A 20,613-nucleotide genomic window follows, 5' to 3' on the forward strand; every position below is an offset into this window, starting at 1 on the left:
TTTTAATTAAATGTCAAAGGCATTTTGTCCCCTTGTGGGCGAAGAAGAGGACAGCAGTGTGATGGAGGTGGGCTGAAGTGGGTAAGGAGGGCAGGTAACCTTGAGGGTGTGGGGCAGCGGGTGGGTGGGCAGGGAGGGCAGTAATCCTCTCCCACACACTCACTTCTACCGGAACATACTCCATGACTCACACTCAACACATGACAAGTGGACCATCTATACAGAAATGTATTTGCTCCAAATACAACGCATAGCTATGTTACCAAAATTTAGACAATATACAAAGGATTTTGTGCAAAGCTTTTATGCACAGCGCTTAGGTCCTCTTAATCCAGCAGTTTTAACAAGGGTTGTAATAATTGAAAAACAAATTTGTTTTCGTCATATGATTCAAAATAAATGCACACTTTGATTTACCACGAGCATTCTGTGGTTAACCTGCGGAAGGTCATATACTGCTGCATAACCTAGTGGAAATTAATCAAAATACTTGCAGAACGGAAAAGAGATAATTTGATTGTCCTGTCTTCAGAAAAAAATTGACACAATTATTATATATTTTTTTCTAATTTATTTAATATTATACTGGTAATGTTATTTTAGTTAATAGCTGAAGCAAAAGTATCATGTTTTATAGTATTATTAACCTTATATAGTTAGTTAGCTATATTCATAGACAGGCTGTACAATATATATTCAAGTTCTGATTGGCTTCTCGTGCTGCTGAACTAATTGTTCACTTGTACATGAACGGTATACAATACCGACAAGATGAAAAGTAGACACATGTGCAACATCTGGGTATCTTTATTGTAGACGTTTCGCCATCCAGTGACTTGATCAATACAAATTCAAAGACATAATTGGAAAACAGTAGAACTATATACAAAAGATGAGGTAATCAGTCCCTCAGCCTTGGAGTTGGCGAAGATAACTGTAGTCTTGAAGAGTCTGGAGCAAATTAGATAAGTTTAGATTTAGAAAGGATATAGGAAAGTATTGGTTTGGAAATAAGGTAGTTGACGAGTGGAACAGTCTGCCTAGTAGGGTTATTGAAGCTAAAACCTTCGGTAGCTTCCAATTTAGGTTGGATAAATACATGAGTGAGAGGGGTTGGATTTGAGTGGAACTTGCACACGAGTTAGTGGATTTATCAGAGCTTAGTGTTAGGGTAGGATTAAAGTGGGTTGGGCAAATATTCTGTTAGTGGGTTGGATTTGTGAAGGACTTGTCCAGTATGGGCCAACAAGCCTACTGCAGTGTTCCTCCTTTTTTATGTTCTTCAAGGCAAGTATATATACGCCAGTATATAAATGCCAGCCTTCTTGCCTGTGCTCCAGACTCTTCAAGACTACGGTGATCTTCACTAACACCAAGGCTGAGGGACTGATTACTTCATCTTTAATATATAGTTCTACTGTTTTCCAATTATGTCCTTGAATTTGTATTGATAAAGCCACTGGATGGCGAAACGTCTACAGTAAAGATACCCAGATGTTGAACAAGTATCTAATTTTCTGCTTGTTCACTTGTTTGCCTTCTGGGACATGAGGCAAGGCAAGAGAGTATCTGACCTCACACCTACATCCACTGTTTCTTTCTTTTCCTGGCTGGACATCACGGAGGCAACACCTCTTCTCTCTATTCTAGTCTGGGAGAACACTGTTCTTTTTTGTCATGTAAACTCATTTTCTGGCAGACTATGTATCCGCTGGTGAGCCGGAACACACATTTGATTTTTTTAAATTTTCTGAGGTTGTGTTGTGAGACTATGCTTCAGGTCCCCAGTCTAACTCTAGACGTAACCTGTTCTGGCTGGCTTCTACGCACTGTCGTGGTCGGGGTCTGGAAGTGCGGAGTTCAGATCCAGTAATTTGGGAGTTTTTTTGTTTTTTTGTCTTGTATGGAGGATATGTATACCTTTTGTCCCCATTTAGGGTCGTTTTTGTGTCTCCTTCCTTATCTGACGCTGTGCTGTTCACGGCTGCTCTGTGCACTTTCTGTTTCGTGAACTGGTCGCAAGCTGTGCTTAGTGCCTCTGTTGGTCAGAAATTGATTTGGTATAAACCTTGGTAATATATACCGACAAGTTGGTAGTACCTCTGAGTACAATGAAGTACAATAACATACCAGATGGTACAGATTATCATCAATTACTGGGAGCGCTTGAGGTTTCTAAACCTGTATTCCCTGGAACGCAGGAGGGAGAGATACATGATTATATACACCTGGAAAATCCTAGAGGGACTAGTACCGAACTTGCACACGAAAATCACTCACTACGAAAGCAAAAGACTTGGCAGACGATGCACCATCCCCCCAATGAAAAGCAGGGGTGTCACTAGCACGTTAAGAGACCATACAATAAGTGTCAGGGGCCCGAGACTGTTCAACTGCCTCCCAGCACACATAAGGGGGATTACCAACAGACCCCTGGCAGTCTTCAAGCTGGCACTGGACAAGCACCTAAAGTCAGTTCCTGATCAGCCGGGCTGTGGCTCGTACGTTGGTTTGCGTGCAGCCAGCAGCAACAGCCTGGTTGATCAGGCGCTGATCCACCAGGAGGCCTGGTCACAGACCGGGCCGCGGGGGCGTTGACCCCCGAAACTCTCTCCAGGTAAACTCCAGGTAATAGTACTATACAGTATTCCGAGTGCTAAAAGTACAGATGAAATAAAATGTACAGAAATACTACATACTCATAATGATAAGTTAGAGGAGCTATGCACCTTGTGATGTGTAGGAGCCTAATACCAGAATTATTAATTTCGACTCTGTATGACCCTTATGGGATAGCGCTTAGTTTTAATTGTATTAATTAATTTTGACTAAATATTGTTAACTCTCAACAAACCTTTATTTTCATAAAAGTTCTCAAACTTTTTTGGTGATAATTATTTATACAGTTGTAATACTACGCTTACAGCCCAACAGCGCTATATAAAATATCAGTGTGGTATAGAATAACTGGGCCAGAATTACTACTAGTTACTTGTTACAAAGCCCAAAACAGGCTTGATACTATAGGTGTATCAAGAGGTTGACTTGGTATTCTCTGATAGATGTCTATGGTGACATCACATTTGTAACAATGATAATATATACTTGGAAAATGTTTGAGGGACAAGTCCCTAACCTACACACTGCTATGATTTAATGGAATGAAAGATGGAACAAAGTGTAGAATAAACTCAGTGAAGTGAAAGGCGGTCATGAGTTTAATTTTTAAACAGTGTGGACATAAATCACCCGATTATTTAACCTACCAGTAAATTATCAGAACTGCTGCCGGAAAGATGACCGTGAGGGAAAAGATAATTTTTACAAATCTAATTTTGTGTGCATGGGTGAATGACTATGAGGTAGATTATTTTTATGTGGAAGCACAAATTTGAGACATATTGACTTCAGCGCCTCTTGCCAGTTTTTCTTCACGCTACTCTCCTGGTTGGTAGGTGATGTGTGGCAATACGTAGGATCCTGTCGGTTTTGTTTAGCATATTACTGTATTTTTTAGCACCTGTTACCTGTTTTGCTTTGATACTTTGTAGGACTTTTTGCCTATCAAATGAGTAACATATCCGTGATGGTATTATTACAATCCAAACTAAGCGCTAAACCCACAAAGGTCACACAGTGTGGTGGCAACTGTTGATACTTCTACTCTATGTGTAGTTCATATCTACCATTTATATTACAGTATCGTCTGTCTGTATACTTACTGGTAAACGTATATTGTGATTGGTTATGTACGAGTGTAGTTGTTTAACTATTTTTTCGGTAAGACACATATGCAACAGTTAGGTATCTTTATTTCGAAACGTTTCGCCTACACAGTAGGCTTCTTCAGTCGAGTACAGAAAAGTTGATAGAAGCAGAAGATACTTGAAGATGTAATCAGTCCATCACCCTTAAAGTTTTGAGGTGGTCAGTCCCTCAGTCTGGAGAAGAGCATTGTTCCATAGTATGAAACAATATGGAGATGAAGTGACAGGATGGAGCCTTATATAGCACCAAGAGGTCAGACCTAGGTCACTAGAAGAGGTAAGAACTCAGATGTTGGGAGGTCAGGTCCCTCTCAAATCCAGCCGTTCTCACTAGTAGAGGTTGTCGAAGTTGATTGTAGGTCTGTACCAAGATACCCTTGTGTTGCAGTGTCTGACAGATTGAACATTAAAATGGTATAATACCGACAGGTTGTTAGGTAAGACACATATGCAACAGTTAGGTATCTTTATTTCGAAACGTTTCGCCTACACAGTAGGCTTCTTCAGTCGAGTACAGAAAAGTTGATAGAAGCAGAAGATACTTGAAGAAGATGTAATCAGTCCATCACCCTTAAAGTTTTGAGGTGGTCAGTCCCTCAGTCTGGAGAAGAGCATTGTTCCATAGTATGAAACAATATGGAGATGAAGTGACAGGATGGAGCCTTATATAGCACCAAGAGGTGAGACCTAGGTCACTAGAAGAGGTAAGAACTCAGATGTTGGGAGGTCAGGTCCCTCTCAAATCCAGCCGTTCTCACTAGTAGAGGTTGTCGAAGTTGATTGTAGGTCTGTACCAAGATACCCTTGTGTTGCAGTGTCTGACAGATTGAACATTAAAATGGTATAAAATACCGACAGGTTGTTAGGTAAGACACATATGCAACAGTTAGGTATCTTTATTTCGATCAACTTTTCTGTACTCGACTGAAGAAGCCTACTGTGTAGGCGAAACGTGTCGAAATAAAGATACCTAACTGTTGCATATGTGTCTTACCTAACAACCTGTCGGTATTTTATACCATTTTAATGTTCAATCTGTCAGACACTGCAACACAAGGGTATCTTGGTACAGACCTACAATCAACTTCGACAACCTCTACTAGTGAGAACGGCTGGATTTGAGAGGGACCTGACCTCCCAACATCTGAGTTCTTACCTCTTCTAGTGACCTAGGTCTCACCTCTTGGTGCTATATAAGGCTCCATCCTGTCACTTCATCTCCATATTGTTTCATACTATGGAACAATGCTCTTCTCCAGACTGAGGGACTGACCACCTCAAAACTTTAAGGGTGATGGACTGATTACATCTTCTTCAAGTATCTTCTGCTTCAATCAACTTTTCTGTACTCGACTGAAGAAGCCTACTGTGTAGGCGAAACGTTTCGAAATAAAGATACCTAACTGTTGCATATGTGTCTTACCTAACAACCTGTCGGTATTTTATACCATTTTAATGTTCAACTATTTTTTCATAGCACTAATAAGAACATAAGAAAGAGCACTGCAGCAGACCTACTCGTCCATGCTAGGCAGGTGCAAGTCACCTATTGGCCTAGGCCAGTCAGGTCAAAATCACATCCACTTGAGGGAGTAATGCATCAGACCCACTAGCTAGCCCAAGCCAGTCAGGTCTAACTCGCACCCACTCATGTATCTGTTTAAACTATTTTTAAAACTACACAACGTTTTAGCTTCAATGGCGCTACTCGAGAGTTTGTCCTACTCATCCATAACTTTATTACCAAACCAGTGCCTTCCTATATCCATCCTAAATCTGAATTTGTCCAACTTTAAACTATTGCTGCAAGTCCTGTCCTGGTCAGATACTTGCAGCACGTTCTTTACATCCATTCCCTTTATATATTCCTGTTTTCCATTTATACACCTCAATCTTATCTTCCCCTAATTCTACGCCTTTCTAGAGAGTGCAGATTCAGGGCCCTCAGTCTAACTTCATAAAGATTTTTGATACTTGGATCAACTTAATCATCCTTCTTCGTACGTTTTCCAGCGTATTTATATCCATTCTGTAATATGGTGACCAGAACTGTGCAGCATAATCTAAATGAGGCCTAACCAACGATATATAGAGATGAAGAATAACCTAAGAACTCCTGTTATTTATACTTCTTGATATGAAGCCAAGAATTCTATTTGCTTTATTGCGAACATTTGCGCACTGCTGTCTAGGTTTTAAATTACTGCTAACCAGAACTCCTAAATCTTTTTCGCAATCAGTGATATTAAGATCTACATTATTTAGTGTACAAGTGTCTTGGTTATTTTCATTTCCAACACAAAACTTTGCATTTGTCTAAATTAAACTACACCGGCTACTTCTCCTACCACTGCATCAGTCTATTCAATTTTCTTGCAGCGCTCTAGTGTCCTCGTCAGAATTAATTCGACGACCTATTTTCATGCCGTAAGCAAACTTGCTAATGCCGCTATTTATTCCTTCAGCTGGATTCGACCTCACTGCTGCATAATTACTGCTGGGTAAGTGAGACAACCTGCTGAATCAACAGTTAATTATAAACTGTATACAGAGTAAACGTCATATAAGTAAGCAGACATTCGGAAGACTGAGTTCGGCAAGATTAAGACCCGTGTTAGGTGATTTTTTTTTTTCCATGGTGAATAAACCTAAAAAAAAGTACAGTTTTTGTTAAACAGATGCCGGTGGACACGTAACTGACTCTTCTAAAGTTCTGTGTGAATGTTCTACAATTCTGTCAAATCTTCCTCGAGTTACACACGCCGTTCTATTTGTTGCGCCGCCACCAGTTTAGTGCGGCCCATCATGACAAGAGATGGACCAAGTGAACTGGCTCAGTCATTGTTCCAACTTGTCGACTATTGGGGCAACCACGGCGACCCACATGAAGTCAACTTGTCTGCGACATTTCTCATCAACAGCTCATTGCTACTGACATCTTGTCATTTTTTTTAATAGCTGAATATAAAACTATGTTCATTTCAAAGCCCAGCCCTAAGAAATACCAGCCACACTTTCCCGTCGTGATGGTACCCATAACAGTCAGCCAACATCCGCATACCTATTCACTACTAGGCGAACAGCAGTACGAGGCTTCCTCACACATCTCTACCCGACCAAAGATTGAACCAGAATCCTTCGGTTGTCAGCCGAAAATGTTACTAGTGAGCTACAAGCCACGTTTTATAGCTTGTTTTCCAACTCTAGCTTGAGTTAAACTGTACGAGTACCTGGCGAACCTCGCCCACCACACCCGACGTTACCTGACCCATCACACCTCTTGCCCTAATCTGACCTACATGACCCCGACGCGCCCTAGCCACTCAAAATCTCCACACACTCAGCTTGCCAAATAATAACACTAGTCAACAACTTTTGAAAAGTTGTATGCTTCTTAAATGAGATTAGTTAATTCTTATATATTTTAATGTCCTGAATCCAAATATCACCTTGAAAATTATAATCACGGGGGAGCGCTAAACCCGTAGGATTATACAGCGCATGTGAGGGAAGGATGGAAGGTATTCAGAAACAGTCCAGGGAACAGGAGCACAGATCCAACTCCAAGAGCCCCTCACCGGCGTCAAAGAACCTCCCTTGAGGGGAATATCACCTTGAAAAATGCTAACTGGTTATAGGTTTAAAGATATGAAACATGTAATATTTGATTATTTTACTATAACGTACAATATGTGTCAGTATGTTTTAAACTCTAATCCGTACCTATTCTCTGTCTTTTTGACTGACGCTTATAGCCCATGTCCAGCAATAGTCTACAAGCATTCTCGTGCCCCATTTGTCCTGGTACCATTTTTTCATGGTTGAAATATCTTGGTGAAACCTTTCACCATATTTGTCACTAACTGCCCCACAGTTCGCTGGAAAAAGTCTAAATGTAAGTCCAGAAAGTGGATTTTAAGTGACATATTACATCCATTGTTCTTGTAAGCCTTGATAAAGTTTTCCACCAATTCTTCATAGTTGCCTTCCGTTCTGTTTCCAAGAAATCCCTTCGCCACTAACTTGAATGCTTCCCAAGCAGCTTTCTCCTCCCCATGAAGGTCTGATTCAAAGTCACTACCTTTAAGAAGTTCTCGAATCTGGGGACCATTGAAGACTCTCTCATCTTAGCGTTGCTCAGTGAGGGGAATTTTGATGTTAAATACTTGAATCCCTGACCGGATTTGTCAATAACATTTACAAAGTTTTTCATGAGCCCCAGTTTTCTGTATCGTGGTGGTAGCAAAACTTTGTTTGGTTCAATGAGTTGTGGATGTTGAACATTTTTCATCCCAGGCTCCAATTATTGACGAGGTGGCCAGTCTCTCCTGATGTATTGGGAACCTTCTGCACGGCTGTCCCATTCACGTAGTGAATGTTTTGCTAAGAAAAACACCCACCTTTCACCTCAAAATATAAACTTGGACAGCACAACCATATTCTAGGACTACTGGAACAATAATGAAGGTCAGTGAGACTGTGAGTATGGTAAGAAACACTGCCGCAAGCCTGTTGGAACCTGTTGTGACACGTAGGTGTACATTGAAAAGTAGAGCTAACAAGCAATTTAACCATGATATTCATTATCAGTGACCTAAAATTAGTTGGAAATTGCTACTCTGGTCTCGGAAGCATTTTGATTGTTGACAAGTGTAATTTGTGCATCATGTCTATTAGCTATGAAATAACAACACAAACGTCACTTGTTACAGGTATGCTTCAAGTGTTTTCTTACCGATGTCTGTTTTAACGATTCTTACATTTATCTGTTTTAAAGCAAAAAGGTGTCACGTGCACGGCAGATAAACAGACGCTCGACAGATGACTATCAGAATCACTAAGACAACCCTGATGAGCCACGGCCATCAGTTCCGAGTCTCCCCAAACTCTCCTATACATTAAAAAAAAAAGGCATCTGAAAAAAATCAAAAGCCATTTGAAATAGAATGCCAAATTTCTGAGGTAATGGATGAAAAAAAAAGAACTTATAAATAAAGAAGTAAAATGGCTAATAGTGAACATGACATCACACATTGCTACGGAGGACACAACTTTGAAGTTGCAAAAAAAAAAAAAAGGTCACAGGAAAATAAGTAATACTTTAATGGCCAGAATTAACTATACTCAGTGTATCAGAACATATTTCTGATGTTTATTTAACCAGGAGGACTGGTCTGAGACCAGGCCGAGGGGTCATGATCAAAGACCATCAAAAGTAAGCAAGAAGCAAACATTCAGAAGATTGAAAGGTTCAAATGTTTGCAACGAGAACAATCCAGAGGAAATAACCTGCAGACTATTTCAAATGCAAAGACCAACACTAGGGAAACATTGAAGCTAAAAACATAGACGAGTCACTGAGGCGTTGGAGTATTTTTTTCTGGTTTTAGGGTACTTGCAAGATAAAAAAAAAAGTGAAAATGATGTATGAAAACTCTATACATAGCTTTAACTTCAGGTATGACAAGGATCAGGCGGTGAGAAATTAGTGCCCGGTAATACCATGGGCAAAACTTTAGAGTTGGGACTTGAGGTCAAAACTACCCCCACAAACACAACCTCCGCTTATGTGGTGAGGTAAAGGAGAGCCGTGTACTCTGGTCACCTAAGCATGCAGGAGACAACACATCAGAGATGCACTTATGTAGGCTGAGGAAAGTAAGTGAGCTAACTTTGTACCGTGCTCACATCAAGCATGCAGGAGAAAACAACGCTAAACAGAGGTATTCAAATCGTGAAGGAGCGAAGATAAATGTGGGTTGAGTCAGGCTCACTCTAACGAAACTGCACAATGGAAATATGTATTAATATACATATAACAAAGAAGCTATGTAGTAGGCCTACTTGCCCATGCTACTTCCATCTACTCCCAATTACCATTTGCATAACCTGGTTTGCAGCGCTGTATGACCCTTGTGGGTTTAGCGCTTAGTTTTGTTTAATCCAAGTTACCCAAAGTGCTCGATGCAATTACATTATTTTGGAGCTTATTCCACTCATTCACAACGATATCGCCTAATTAGTGTATGTTTCATCATTTTCAAGTTAAAATTTATATAAGTTGACTCCACTGTTGCGAGTTCTCTTGTTAGATATTTTAAGCATCTTTATATCCTCCTCATCTATTCCTAATTAGCATTTGCGCACCTGCATGTCTCAGAGAGAGCAGGTTCAGTGTTTTTAATATAATCCTCCTAAGATGTACGTACGACTCCAGACAACTATATATCATGTTTTTTATTGGCAGTCGGCCGATCTTCACCTCTGATATACCTGTAGTGAGTTTCGAGAGTTTTTCTACCCTCGGCGCCCAATCCTGAGCTTGCTGGCCCGCTTATCCATCACAGCCACTTATCCATCTTGGCCAAACAGAAGTCTTCTTAAACGTTCTTTTCTGCATTACTAGATGTTTCGTGAATTAATATATAGAAACTTTTAATTTTCCACCAAAACTAATTTAACAACCTCTTAACTTGCCTAAAATTAACGCATTACTGCATAATTTAATGTAATCCTGCCAGAACTCACTTAGACTCACCTAAATTTAATTAGTGGCATTTAATATCAACATAATATATTTGGTTCACACTGATTTTCGCGGAGTTACTGTTAAAATAACTTGGAACTTCCTTGTCTGGCAAAAGGCTCGTTGTTTATATAACTAAAATCCTCATCTTTGTCTTAAAAACGTAAGATTAATGAATTATCGCGACAGCAATGTGAATTTCTACTGTACACTAAGAACAATCTGTTGAGCCCCATGCTGTTCTTAACCTACAGACCACCTGAACTAGATGTGTCACAAGTCTGCTAAGGACACCCGAGAGCTTCAGCTTTCAAGAAAAGCTAGTTGTGCTCGGAAAAGTTGAAGATACAGTACATTTAACTGTGGGCACCTAGCTGTGCTTGGAAAATAGAATATGCTGTACAGTTAACTGTGGGAACCTACCTGTGCTTAAAAACGTAGAAGATACAGTACAGTTAACTGTGGACACTTAACTGTGCTTAAAAACGTAGAAGATACAGTACAGTGTTAAACGTGGATAAACGAACGTGCTAAGTTCATTTATCCCCATAAATGAACTAAATATAAAAATTACCGAAACCGGTGCATAAAAAAGCTCTCTTTATAAATTTAGTTAAGTCACAAAGATGTTATGAAACATGAGTAAGCTAATTCAGAATAGAAATATATACAATAACAAAATTTTAAAATGACCTAACGAGGACAATCTTACAACACACAAGTCTCGAGAGATTTGTTGTATTAGTTATAGTACCTTTCAACCCTAAGATGCCACCCATAATAGTCTACAAATGTCCAGATATCTACTGCTACATAGTAATGGCACAGAGAACTTTAGATCGTGAACTGACCTCTATAGTGTACTACCAAGCTATATGAAGTATGGCAAGGAATCACTTTAAAATGCGTGACTGCAATTATGCAAAAATGCCACCGAGAGCAATAAAAGATTAGAAAAACGCGAGAACTTGTGTGGAAAGATGGTAGTTTCTACTGGCAGGCGAATGAATAAGATATATACCTGAAGAACGTTTCCGAGGGTCAACACCCCAGCGGCCCGGTCCCAGACCAGGCCTGGAGGATCAAGGCTTGATCAACCAGGTTGTTACTGTTGGACGTACGCAGTTCAACGTACGAACCACAGACCGGCTGCTCTGGCACTGATCTGAGGAACTTGCGCAGTTCCCTCTTGCAGATCGTCAGAGATTTGTTGGTATTTCCCTACTTTTGTTTTTAGTGGAGGTATTTTGCACTGTCTGCCAAATCCGTCATACAGAATGATTTCAGTCCAACATTGTCGAAATTTTTCTCCTGCGCAGCAGATTTTAGTCAAAGACAAGTGGAGAGGTAATCTTAGGCGATCAGTCTCCTAGCCTTGATAAGTGGTTAGTCCCTTAGCTTAAGTGACTGACCGCTTTCTATCAAGGCAAAGGGACTGATCACTTCAAATTATCTCATCATGTCTATGTTTACTGTCTCCAGTGTTATGACTGTCTGTATTCGACTCGTTGTATACCATACATAATATGACGTTGCTGTTAAGAGCCTACGGTGGGCCACGGAAGAACGACCGCTGGCTTGCCTGTGAAACCGGTGCTCTTGAGTCAGGCACGAATTTGGTGAAGAAAAATATTGTTAGTTTATTCATCAGACGTATCACATGACCCAGGTGTTTACCATGCGATGATCCGCTCATTTCTTCATTAAGAGTCTTGTTAAAATGTTATTATGACCCCTGATTTTAAAGAATCACTCAAAACACGCTTCTGAAATGTGGTATAGCCCTTGGCTCTGCACAGCTACATTATAAGGTACAGCCCTTAGCTAGTATCGGTACTACTAGATTATTACATTATGGAGAAGTGATAAACTTTTAGGGTCATATGGAAAATGAGAGGCATTCAGGTTTCATTCAAGGAAGTGGACGGTAGATCAAATTCCCTAGATCAAGAGCCTTTCACAGGCTTCAAGGAACCCACGTTCCCCATATAAGCTATATACCTGTAGTCACTTTCAGGGGTCGCTGCCCACGCGGCCCGGTCCCAGACCAGGACTCCTGGCAGCTGGTCTGATCGATGAGGCTGTTGGTGCCCTGTGACCAGATTTGCGAGTTTTCCTACTCCCCCGGCCCGGCCCAGGCCTTCCTTTTAATTGCCTGGTCGACCAGACTGTTGCTGACCCACCTGCCTACATATCCATTACAACTTGGTTGATCTTGCGCACCTCATAGGCAATTTCTTCTTGAAGACGTCTACATTGGTTCCAGCAATATTTCTAAAATCTGCTGGTCGAGGGTTCAGAAGCTTTGACCGACGGGTAACGTGTTCTCGTTTTGTACGAGTGACTTCCCTGCTTTTCAATGGATCTATCTAACACTTCCTTACCTTTCATTCCAGACATTATGGTACTGATTAGATTTGGGACCAGGCCCTCCGGTATCTTCCACCTGCCTACCTGGAGGGTGTTCCGGGGGTCAACGTCCCCGCGACCCGGTCCATGACCAGGCCTCCCGAAGGATTAGGGCCTGATCAACCAGACTGTTAATGCTGCCCGTATACAATCCAACTTACGAACCATAGCCCACCTGGTCAGGTATTGACTTTAGGGATCTATCCAGTTCCCTCTTGAAGACAGCTAGCGGTCTATTGGTAATTCCCCTTACATATGCTGGGAGGCTGCTGAACAGTCTTGGGTGCCTGACAATTGTTTTCTCTTAGTGTACTCGTGGCACTCCTGCTATTCATAGGGGGTATGTTGCATCGTCTGCAAATTCTCTTGCTTTCGCAGGGGGTGATTTTGTATGCAGATTTGGGACCAACCCCTCTAGAATTTTCCAAGTGTAAATTATGATGCATTTTTCTCGCCTGTGTTCCAAGGAGTACAGGTCATGGGACATTAACGGTCCTAATAAGTGAGGTGCTTGACTGCACTTATACGTGCAGTGAAAGTTCTGTATATTCTCCAGATCTGCATTTTATCCTACCTTCAAAAAAACAGATGTTAGTGTACAGCATTAAGTTTTCCAGCCTAGAGAGAACAAGTGACTTAAAGTGGATCATTAATGGCTTGGCCTTCCTTGTTCTGACGGTTCTCATTATCCATCCTATCATTTCCTCGGAGTTGTGATAATGACACTGATGTGATCTTTGAAAATGAGATCTTCTGACAGTATCATTCCCAAGTCGCTCTATGTGTAATTATAATTTGTTTTATACTCCGATCTGGCATTTATTTCCTCAAATTTTCCATAACAGAGTAACTGAAATTTGTCTTCATTGAACTTCAGATTGTTCTCTGTGACCCAATGGAAGACTTGGCTTATATCCCCTTGGAGGTTTACAGTGTCCTCAATGGATGATGCTCAGGCAAATTCTAGTATCGTCGGCAGAGGAAGACACGGGGCTATGGTTTACATTTCTGTCTGTCATATATAAGGATGAGGAAAAGGATGAGAGTGAGTATTGTATTTTGTGGAACAGCTTTTCACTATGGCAGCCTCTAGTTTAATTTTGTTTACGGTTATTCTTTGTGTTCTACATTATAGAATGAATTACTAAAGGTACCACATCTATAAAAGTTAGGTGTTTAAATAAGCTGCGTAATATTAGATACACAATGGACCTGAAGAGGGCAATACAAACTAAAATTCGCCAGTTAAATTAGGTAGCAAATAACTTAAATCATGCAGTTCATTAGTTTTCACTGATACGTTTACACTAGGTAAAAGTAAGAGAAGATCCTAAACTTATATTTGGAAGAGCCTCGATAAAATTGTGTAGTAGTTCTTGTTTCTATCTTCAAGAACGTGTATAAATGCATTGGAACACACAGAGAGATTACACAGGGAGATTACGATACCGATACCGATATTTTGACATATAATTCTGAACTTACACACTGTTCAGAGGTGAAAGAATTGAATTCAGAACCGTGAAGATAAAGGAGATATAAATAATATGAATAAAAGATCTATTCAAGACAGAATTCACATAAGAACATAATAACATAAGAAAGAAGGAGCACTGCACCAGGCCTACTGGCCCATGCTAGGCAAGTCCAAGTCACTTATTGGCCCACAAGGGGATCGAACATGGGCAATTCAGATTTAAAAAAGGATATAAAAAAAAGTTTTAACAATGACTGTACATAACTAGGACAAATTGCGAAGTTGCGTCATGGAAGATAACATAAGTGGCCTTAAAACATCGATTGCAGATACATGTATGTTGTGCCGAATAAGCCGAACCGGCGTGCTTCGCCTAAAATGCAAGGGTCATTTCTTCCGAATAAGCAAAGTGAAAATTTTTTACGCAATAAATTTAGAAAAATCAATTTGAACATAACGAAAAATATATAATTAATTTTATGTAATATTAAATAAATTTGAACTGACCTATGATATATTTAGTAAAATTTGTTAAAAAAAATATCATTAGGTTAGGTTAGGTGAGGCTTCTAAATTAGGTTTGGTCCAAAAATGAAAAAATATAATCTGTAAAAATTTTTTTTAGAAAAGACTAATTTTTAAGGGAGTTCGACCTAATTGACCAATTAGGTTTATATATATATATATATATATATATATATATATATATATATATATATATATATATATATATATATATATATATATAATGGGACGAGACAAAAGTTCAGGGAAGAGACTAGTGAATAAGCGTAAACAGACACACAAGACACTAGGCATGGACCAGTAGGGAAGGCGAGCAAACACAAGACAAAGCGGCGACAAGAAGCGTAGCCACAGGATTGGAAAGCGGCGACACAGCAAGACGGGGGATGGTGGGGAGGAGGGTTGGTGTAGCAGCCGTGTCGACACTTCCTGGTCGTCAACACTTGCTTCACACCCTTAGGTGTTTCACAGGTGTGCCCTATGGTGGGAAAAGTCTTCAAGACAGTGATGACTGCAGCACCGGTGTGTCCCAGTGTAGATGGTCGCAGTACACCAACCCTCGGGCAACCTATGACGCAACCCAACCCTGCCTCGACCTCACCTTGGCGAGTGCAGGTGGTGGGCAGCCAGGAGCAGGGGAGGAAGGAGCGGAAGAGGTAGGTGGGAGTGAGAGTCAAGAGGGGGTTAGGGTGAGGGGCAAACGAAGGTATGGGGCAAGCAAAGGTAATGTGCAAGGCGGAATTTAGGGCAAGGTGGGGACGAGGTGGGCAAAAGGGGGAGGTATGGTATAGGGAGAGCATGGGTGAGGTAAGGAAACGTATGAAACGGGGTTGAAGGAATGGTTAGTTGGGGAGGGGGGGGGGTCAGGCGGAGGTGAAGGAGTAAAGTGAAGGAAAGGGAGGGGGACAGGGAGATGAGGTGGTGGTGAGGAAATAGTGGGGATGAGCAAGGGGTGAAGTGGAAATGAAGGCAGGGTAAGGGTGAGGTCAGGATGATGGAGGGGTGAAGTAGGTGGAGGGAGGAGAGGTTGGCATGAGGGAAGGGTTAGGTGCAGGTGAAGGAGGGGTGAGGTAGGGAGGAAGAGGTTGGCATGAGGGAGGGGTTAGGTGGAGGTGGGTGTGAAGGAGGGGTTAGGTGGAGGTGGGTGTGAAGGAGGGGTTAGGTGGAGGTTGGGGTTAAGGAAGGGTGAGATTGGGAAGAAGAGATTGGGATGAGGGAGGGGTAAGGTTGAGAGGTGATGTGGGGGAGGGAGAGGTTGGGATGAGGGAGGGGTGAAGGTGTGAGGTGGGGGTGTAAGGGAGTGAGAATCAGCTGACAAGTGGAATATTCAGGACAGCACCCCGCGCCGTGTTCCATCAACAATCTGGTGTTTCCTTCATCTTGTGAGTGTGGTCAGCTGGGTTGCCCACCACCCACCACCACCAAACATTCACATCAAGCCAGCATAAAACAACTACATAAACATGGAAGTGCTTCACATTTCTTGCAGAGTGGTGATTGAGGTGGTGTGTAGTGTTCCACACCACTTATCGATCCGTTCTGTGGTCTCTCCCTCACATAACATTCTCCTGCATCTCTGGGCGACGCACGGACCATTAAATGCGTCATGCCGGAGCACACGCACGTTAAGAAAGAAAATAAATATTTCATGGCCCAAGAAGCCAGACTGGGGAACTTCTCGCATTTTCAAATAGATTTATACTCTCTTAAGTACTATTGTGGAAAATTTACTTACCTCGCCGGTTGAAGGGCCGGACCCTCACAGCAACTCTTATCTTATCCATGACGAAGAATTGTTTGCGACACCAAGACACCGAGAATATTTTAAAAATTCACTCCATATTGAGAGTTTAAGTTATCAGGGACGACGTGACCTCCCTCCTCACTGGCTCATCACAGACTGAGTCAGAACATCCGGGGACCTGAGAACAAGTCGCTAGCGGCCACATATTACCAGAGCTCACCATAACAACATCATCTTACACTCTTATATACATTTCTGTATCTCCATTTGTATTTATAACTTTTATCACTGTTACATATTCTATACGTTATGCAGGCATTAATGATCTTCAAACTTTCAAGTGAATAAAAACTGCACGTAAGGATAATATGGAAGCATCATTATCAAGTCCATTTTCTGTTCAGAAGGACTCTGCCAGCGGTGACTTGTTCCTTCAGCAATGGCTGATGCTCGGCGTTAAATTCCAGTAAGAATCCAAAAAGCCTATTTATTTCGTATGAAGATAAAGCTGGAATGTTTTAAATCTTATGTTGGTGTATCGTCATTTTGCTCTTACACTGGCAGACAGAAAGTGTGAGCATCACCATGATCATGCTATTATTACACGTTTGCATTAACAGAACTGCACTATTACACCTCACGTGAAGATCTTTCATAAATATTCATAACAATGAATCGGGAACATTGCTTGGTAAACACAGGAACAACTTCTAACCTCTCATCTGGGAGGTTGTGTCTTCAAAACAATACTCATCTCTCCTCTTTGAAATAATTTTTGACATCAAGTGTTTTCTACGCATTTGCTTATGCTGACTTTAAAGGCATCATATACGTCGCCAGACAAATAAAAAACTCCATGGGAAAACTCACACTGCCTTTGTTGGATTACCTTAGTTTAAGTCTACTTAATATATTACTGTCTTTAATACCTATTTATTGCAACCTTTGCATAAATTTAAATACTATCTGTAAACCTAAAGGCAAGTCTGATTACTGTTCTTCCAGAATATTCATGTTGATGTTCGTGTCTTGTTTTTTAACATAGTTCACAATCTTGGCTTATAAAGCAACAGTTGTTTTACAAATCAAGCAACGAGTAAATTCATTGTTCTAAAAACTACGCGTAAAATCAGTGTGTATGTGATGAAGTTTCTATATTTCGTTAACGTCCAATAATTTAGGCTAACAGCCCTCTTCAAGGCAAACGAAATTACTGAGCTAGAAAATGCAGAGAACCTTCACAGCTCGTATAAACTCAGTCAAGCACCTAAATTACTGGGAGCGCCTTAAGTCTCTGCAACTATACTCATAGAACGTAGGAGAGAAAGATATATCATAATCTACGCATGGAAGATGCTGAGGCATTGGCCCCAAATCTGCACACCGAAATTACTACTTATGAACACAAGAGGCTTGGCAGATGGTGCAGGATACCTCCAATGAAAAGCAGGAGAACGATGATCATATGCACTGAGAGAGAACTCAATAAGTGTTAAGGGACCACGACTCTTCAGTATCCTCCCTTCATGCATAAGAGGGATTACCAACAACCCCCTAACTATCTTCAAGAGGGAACTTGACACATTTCTCAGAATAGTTCCTGATCAGCCGGGTTGTGGTGCATACTCTGGGCTGCGGGCGGTGGTCAATAGCAGCTAGAAGATGGAAAGCAAGATCGGGTTTGAAGACACTGATGCGCATACCTTCCATCTACTCACCAGATGACTATCAGTCCCCATATCCCTTAAACCTCACCTAATTTTTGTGGTGCTCCCTAGCCATCAACAATCCCAAACACAAGGAACACGACAACCTTCTACAGTCCATATTAGAAAACGTCCTGAACTTTTTCCTGGTGGCGAACAATGGATGCAAGCCTCACTTCCGGTTACGTAGACTTGATCCCAAATTGCCTTGCCATCTTTCACATCCTTCTACACGGTATCAAATTAACTAGCAATGCAAATTTTAGCAGGCCTCTGGGTGATTAGCCGAAGTGCGTAACTCCACCTTCACTAGCGCCATTACTGATTGGAAGACTCATTTCTTCAGCATAAAAAAACAGCTTCAGTTTTGACCTGGAAACAATCCAGCTGGGACACCCTCACTGCAAAAAAAAAAAAAATCATATATAGTTGTGTTTGTGGCCGCTACAGGGATATTGCCTTTCCCAAAGCTGTGAGCACATGTCACTCCAGAGACTTTCTTTCAACAGTACTTTTTCAGTAATGGATGCAAGTCTCGACTCACAGACCCTCTAAAGTGCAGTACTTCTCCACCTTGTACCAATTCACACTGAATTTGAGTATCTATGTGGAAAGGAACAAGATAAGCAGTGTGGTCCAGACTATTCAGGTTCCAAGGGTTGGCATGTAAGCCACAACGAATTCAACATCACAAGAGAAGCCTTGCCATGACTGAGTGCTCCGCTGAGAGGGAACGCCGGTACCTAACATCTGGTAATCTCAGTATTCCTGCTAAACAGACTGATGTGATCACAATCTGTTCCTGGCAGAGTGACAGACAGATGTGGGATTATACCTGTGTATCTACTCTGACACCTATATCCGCTTCAGTGTTGGGTTAACAAAGCGACTCGTCAAGGTACGATGACTTGGTTCATCAGTACCAATTTCTCCCAAGAGTATCGGTGGCCCATGGACTTGGGAAACAGTCTTCCCCAACGGACTGCTTTCCACACTCTTCAAAACTACCAGAGGTTCTAGCAATTTTATATTGCAATCCAGAGGAAGCATGTCTGTTGACTGTCTTAAGTCTGATGATGTCTCCTATACCTCAATCCTTTACACTCCAGAGACGCAGCAGCTACACCTCAGTCCCTAACACATTCCAGGGATGTAGCTACACCTCACAGTCCCTAAGACTGCCCAGGAACGCAGGTACACCTCGCAGTCCCTAACACTGTCCAGGGACGCAGGTACACCCCACAGTCGCTTACACTGTCCAGGGACACAGGCACACTTCACAGACCCTAAGACTATCCAGGGACGCAGGTACACCTCGCAGTCCCTAACACTGTCCAGGGACGCAGGCCACCAGCGCCAGGGAACAAAACTTTGATTAATTTTTAACCTACGATAGCACAACAAAGTCACATTGTATACTGTATTTCCACCATTGTTACCCAGCTGCCCCCAGGCTGCTAACCACGACACCTAACACCCAGATACATATTTACTGCCGGGTAAACAGTCAGCAGATGTATGGATACTAACAAAAAGACACTAGATAAAAAGTCAGCAGGTGTTAGGAGACTTACATGCCACAATGCGCCCAGGAATTAACCCGGGTCCTTCGGTTAGTTTTCACCATAATTATTATCTCACTTCTGCACATAATTTACATAATTTTGTTTACTGTTTCCATCTGAGAGATTTTAATGATGAGATCAATACTTTCTTATATATGATGCTGTGGTAAACCCAGGTGTAGCGCGCACACACACCTGTGTACATGCAGGTGTAGCGTGCACACACACCTATGTACGTGCAGGTGTAGCGTACACACACACACCTGTGTGTACGTGCAGGTGTAGCGTGCACACACACCTGTGTGTACGCGCAGGTGTAACGTGCACACACACCTATGTACGTGCAGGTGTAGCTACGCACACAGGTGTAGCTACACCCGCATGTACACACCTGTGTGTACATGCAGGTGTAGAGTGCACACACGCCTGTGTGTACGTGCAGGTGTAGCTTGCACACATACCTGTATGTACGTGCAGGTGTAGCTTGCATACACATCTGTGTGTAAGTGTAGGTGTAACGTGCACACACACAAATGTGTGTGCGTGCAGGTGTAGCTTGCATACACATCTGTGTGTACGTGCAGGTGAAGCATCCACACACACACACCTGTGTGCACAGTGTAGCGTGCACACACACACACACCTGTGTGCACATACAGTGTAGGGTACACACACACATCTATGTACACGCACAGTGTAGCGTGCACACACACACACACACCTATGTGCACGTACAGTGTATCGTGCACACACACACACCTGTGTGCACTTACAGTGTAGCGTGCACACACACACACCTGTGTGTACGTACAGTGTAGCGTGAACACACACACACCTGTGTGCACGTACAGTGTAGCGTGCACACACACACACCTGTGTGCACGTACAGTGTAG

General features: G+C 41.8%; 1 protein-coding gene across 7 annotated transcripts in view; it reads right to left on the reverse strand.

Annotated features, from left to right (window-relative positions):
- The window catches only part of Khc-73 (Kinesin heavy chain 73), an 886,736-nt gene extending 870,142 nt beyond the window's left edge, over nt 1-16,594 (reverse strand). For all 7 annotated transcript variants that reach the window (XM_070083276.1, XM_070083279.1, XM_070083274.1 and 4 more), the window contains exon 1: nt 16,440-16,594. In XM_070083276.1, coding sequence (XP_069939377.1) covers nt 16,440-16,488 — 49 coding nt within the window. In that variant the 5' untranslated portion in view covers nt 16,489-16,594. The remainder of the gene's footprint in view (nt 1-16,439) is intronic.
- Between the last annotated feature and the right edge of the window lie 4,019 nt (nt 16,595-20,613).

The sequence above is a fragment of the Cherax quadricarinatus genome, chromosome 9 (genome assembly GCF_038502225.1).
Source record: "Cherax quadricarinatus isolate ZL_2023a chromosome 9, ASM3850222v1, whole genome shotgun sequence".
Taxonomy (NCBI): Eukaryota; Metazoa; Arthropoda; class Malacostraca; order Decapoda; family Parastacidae; genus Cherax; species Cherax quadricarinatus.